The 3729-nt window shown below is 45.9% G+C and overlaps 1 protein-coding gene across 1 annotated transcript in view; it reads left to right on the top strand.

Moving 5' to 3' along the window:
* Positions 1–2359: 2359 nt before the first annotated feature.
* The window catches only part of SARC_04161 (hypothetical protein), a gene marked incomplete at its 5' end in the record, with an annotated part of 11547 nt that continues 10177 nt past the window's right edge, over positions 2360–3729 (top strand). The window contains 2 exons of the mRNA XM_014302030.1: positions 2360–2469; positions 3000–3159. Of these exons, the coding sequence (XP_014157505.1) occupies positions 2360–2469; positions 3000–3159 (270 nt within the window). The remainder of the gene's footprint in view (positions 2470–2999; positions 3160–3729) is intronic.

The following is a 3729-nucleotide window of genomic DNA, read 5'->3' as shown; positions in this document are numbered from 1 at the left end:
TTTGTGTTTGTGTGTGTGTGTGCTTATTCAGATATATATATATATGTGTGTGTGTGTGTGTGTTTGTATGTGTGTGTGCTTATTCAAATATATATATATGTATATATATATATATATATATATATATATATATATATATATATATATATATTTATATATATATCGATTTATTTATATAAATGCATTCATTGGTATATATATATTTAATATATATATATATATATATTTATATATACTTGTATATACTTGTATATATGTGTGCGTATGTGTTTGTGCGTCTGTGTGTGTTTGCATATATACATATGTATTCATTTTATATACTTCTATTTCTTATTATATATTCGCTTCTGTATCCATTTTTCTATGTATATATACTTTTATAAAAATTAGGAAAAACCCAACCGACAGACAGTAATCTGAGTGCGGTATGCCCTGCGTCTTCCCCGATACATAGGCACTCGTACCCTAACCCCAACCCCAGGGGGGCGCACGTACGCGAGTGTTACATTTTCAACAAAACCTATGAAAAAAACCATGACCATCCAGATAAAGAATAGAAACAGAACTTATAAATGAACATGAACAAGCGTATGCACCTACACGTCGCTGAAAGAGCGCGGCACGCGTTTGGTACTCTGGAGTGTAACGTATATTCTGTCCTCAGCAAAGTGTATATATTCCTAATTCGCCCCGCTGTGCACATGCTTGAGTGTTATATCACCTGTGCACACGCCCTTGCATCCCTATCCCTAAACCCAACCCCAAAACCCAACCCCAGCAGCACGCGCGCACGCACCTACACGTCGCTGAAAGAGCGGGCCAAGCGCCTAGTGGCCGATGCGCTGACTGAGATTGGGCTGATCCCCCGAATGCCCAAACCACCGCCGCCGCTGAGACTTCCCGACAGACAAGAAGCCGAACGACTGCAAAAGAGCCTGTTGCGCATGTCACTCAATGTGACCCCGGAGTCCACCCCCACCCAGGTTTGTGCCTGCGTTGCTATCCGTACTATCCACAAGACAGTATGTGTTTGCACGTGCGGTTGGATGTGTGTATTGGCCATGTTGTGAGTTGTGTTGCTTGGAGAGTATGGCGTTGCCGCGTGTTGCGTACTGTGACTTGTATGTCTTTAATGCGAACATTCGTCACGATTTTGCTCTTAGTTCCACTACCTTTATAGTATCAGTGGCTCGCGTTGTCGTACAATGTTAGGCCTGGGTGTAGCCAGCTGTGCGTATATATGCTATAGCTCTGCAGTGCTGTGTTTCAGTGTGTTGTGCCTTGTGTATAGTGTTTGCGTTGTCGCATACCGTTCAACGTGACCCGCATATGCATAGTCAATGGGAAACACAGCGCCTATCTGTCTCCAGTTGTATGTCTATAGCTTAATCATGTCCCTGCCTTGTGCTAGTGGCACGTTTACATATCTTCATAGCGTCGCCGCAGAGCCCGGCCAGCTGCAGTACTACGCTCGGGAAAGTTAAGTCTCTAGTAGTAGAAACGTAAATGTCAGGGGGGAGGGGGGGCTCTCGCCTGTCAACGTACATAGCCACAGTATGCAGCTGTTTAAGTGTGCGTTAAAGCGGTCGAGCGATGTGTTGCTGCTGTGCTGTGCGCAACGGAACGTATTAACGCTATCACATGGCCCTCGCTGCCACCCATCCTGCCAGTGTCTCTCTCGCCCAAACGAGTATTGTGAGAGGGGGGTCCTAGACCAGATTAAGGCGTTACCTTCATTTGCGTACCTATTCCCGTTAGAAATACTTGTAGTTTTAACTGGTCTGTACTAATTATCAATGGCCAATGGTAGAGAGGACTGAGCGCTGCTCGCTAGCAGGCCACATATAGAGTCAGGAACCCTAAAACCTAGAGCTATGTCTATCCCAGGGGTTGTCATGGCATCTCTAGAGGGCCAACAGCTTGTACTTCTATGCACAAACGCACTCATTGTCGTGCCTACTGCCGTGTTGTGTGGTGTGCTGTGGTGTTGTGTGGTGTGCTGTGGTGTGCTCAAATAGTACTTGGCAGCCTCGCAAGTATCGCGTATTAGATCAAACCTGTTTATGTTGTTTCCTTGGGACCAAGGCCGTGGCTAGCCTTGTTCTGGACTACGGGAACTTCTGCCCACAAAACAACACCACAATCGATAGCTGCACATCCTCGTTAGGATGTGACTGTAGACGTACAGGTGTTGACTCAATTTCAATTCCGTTGGCTACTGGACGAAGTCTGTTGATACTGTAAATCCCTTGCGTGGCGTTTCGGTATCGAGGCGGTTGTTTGTACCTACAGCGGAGCACTATCGAAGCCATGTCCCTCGCATAGCATGTTTCTACGGACACCTAATATAGTACTCGCACTCGCAGGTCAAAGGTGCCGCATCCATAGCCGGCGATGTAGCGGCGTCTGGTTCGCATGCGCAAGTCTCACCACAAGAGCCAGCAACCACCGACCCCGGGGTACCTATAGGTTGGTAGTGAACGTGCACGCGTGTTGGACAGGATGTGATACTGAACTTTATGGAGCGCTATATATATATGTATGTATGTATGTACATGCGTGTGTGTGTGTGTGTGTGTGTGTGTGTGTGTGTATGTGTATAAGTCAACTATGACAATACATGTACATGCGTGGGGATCATTTATGCGTATATAATCCCTGCAGTTGTGAATTGGGAGTGCCGAGTTCGTCGATGCCTGCGCATTAGCAACTCATACACAGCCGTGTGCAGTGGTCCATGGCTCCGAACTTCTATTTAGGCCGTACACAATTCGCCGGTAGATATATATCTGGGCAGTATTCCGCCAGCGTGTGTGATGTATGTCACTGTGGCCTGTCCGTGCATTGTTCGCCGGTGCAGATAGATTGGCAATTCCCAGGTGGCGCGCCTGCACCACCACCAATGCTAGTGGGTGTCTTCCGAACAATATAGACAAACCAGGTTTATGGCATGGAATGGTTTTCATATCTATCATTTTACCTACCCAACTCCCATGCAGAGGCAGAACACCTTCCCCCAGGCGACGAGAAGGATTTCCGCCGGATACTCGTGGATACCATCGATACAATGGTGGCAGAGACCGCAAGTGTCAGGGGCGCCCCTGCGGCCAACCCAAACACTGCTGGGCCTCTCGCAGAAGGTGTACCCACAGCTCCCAGGTATTATAGTTTAGGGTTTTAGGGTTCATATCGGTTTCAGTGTTGTTCGTTCGTACCACTTCGCTATACTAAGGCCTGTGCTGTAGAACACAGTGAAGGTTTGTTTTATCTTCCACTGAAGCCTCCAGAGTTTACCGTCGGTGGATGTATGCACCATCTGTGGTGTAGTGCGTGAGCTTGTATAGTACTACGCTCGCCGCGCTTGTAAACCTATGTGTGTAAACCAGCCTAGGTACGTACGATCTCGGTTGATAGTTACTTGAGCACAGCAATGTCAATCTACAATCACTTAATTCTGATAACACATTTTCAGCTCTGAAAACTTTGTACGGCCAAATAAGCATCACATGAGAATATACACCCGTGTGCGCGCATACAGAGTATGTGAATGTGCCAAGGAATGGGCCCGGCGGCAGCAGTGGGCTTAGTTATATATATATATATAGTGGGCTTAGTTATATATATATATATAGTGGTCTTAGTTATATATATATATATATATATATATATATATATATATATATATATATATATATAGTAGTAACGCGACGACGTAACGACGACGTAGAG

Source organism: Sphaeroforma arctica (assembly GCF_001186125.1).
Source record: "Sphaeroforma arctica JP610 unplaced genomic scaffold supercont1.225, whole genome shotgun sequence".
Lineage (NCBI taxonomy): Eukaryota > Ichthyosporea > Ichthyophonida > Sphaeroforma > Sphaeroforma arctica.
This window is presented reverse-complemented; position numbering and strand designations above follow the sequence as displayed.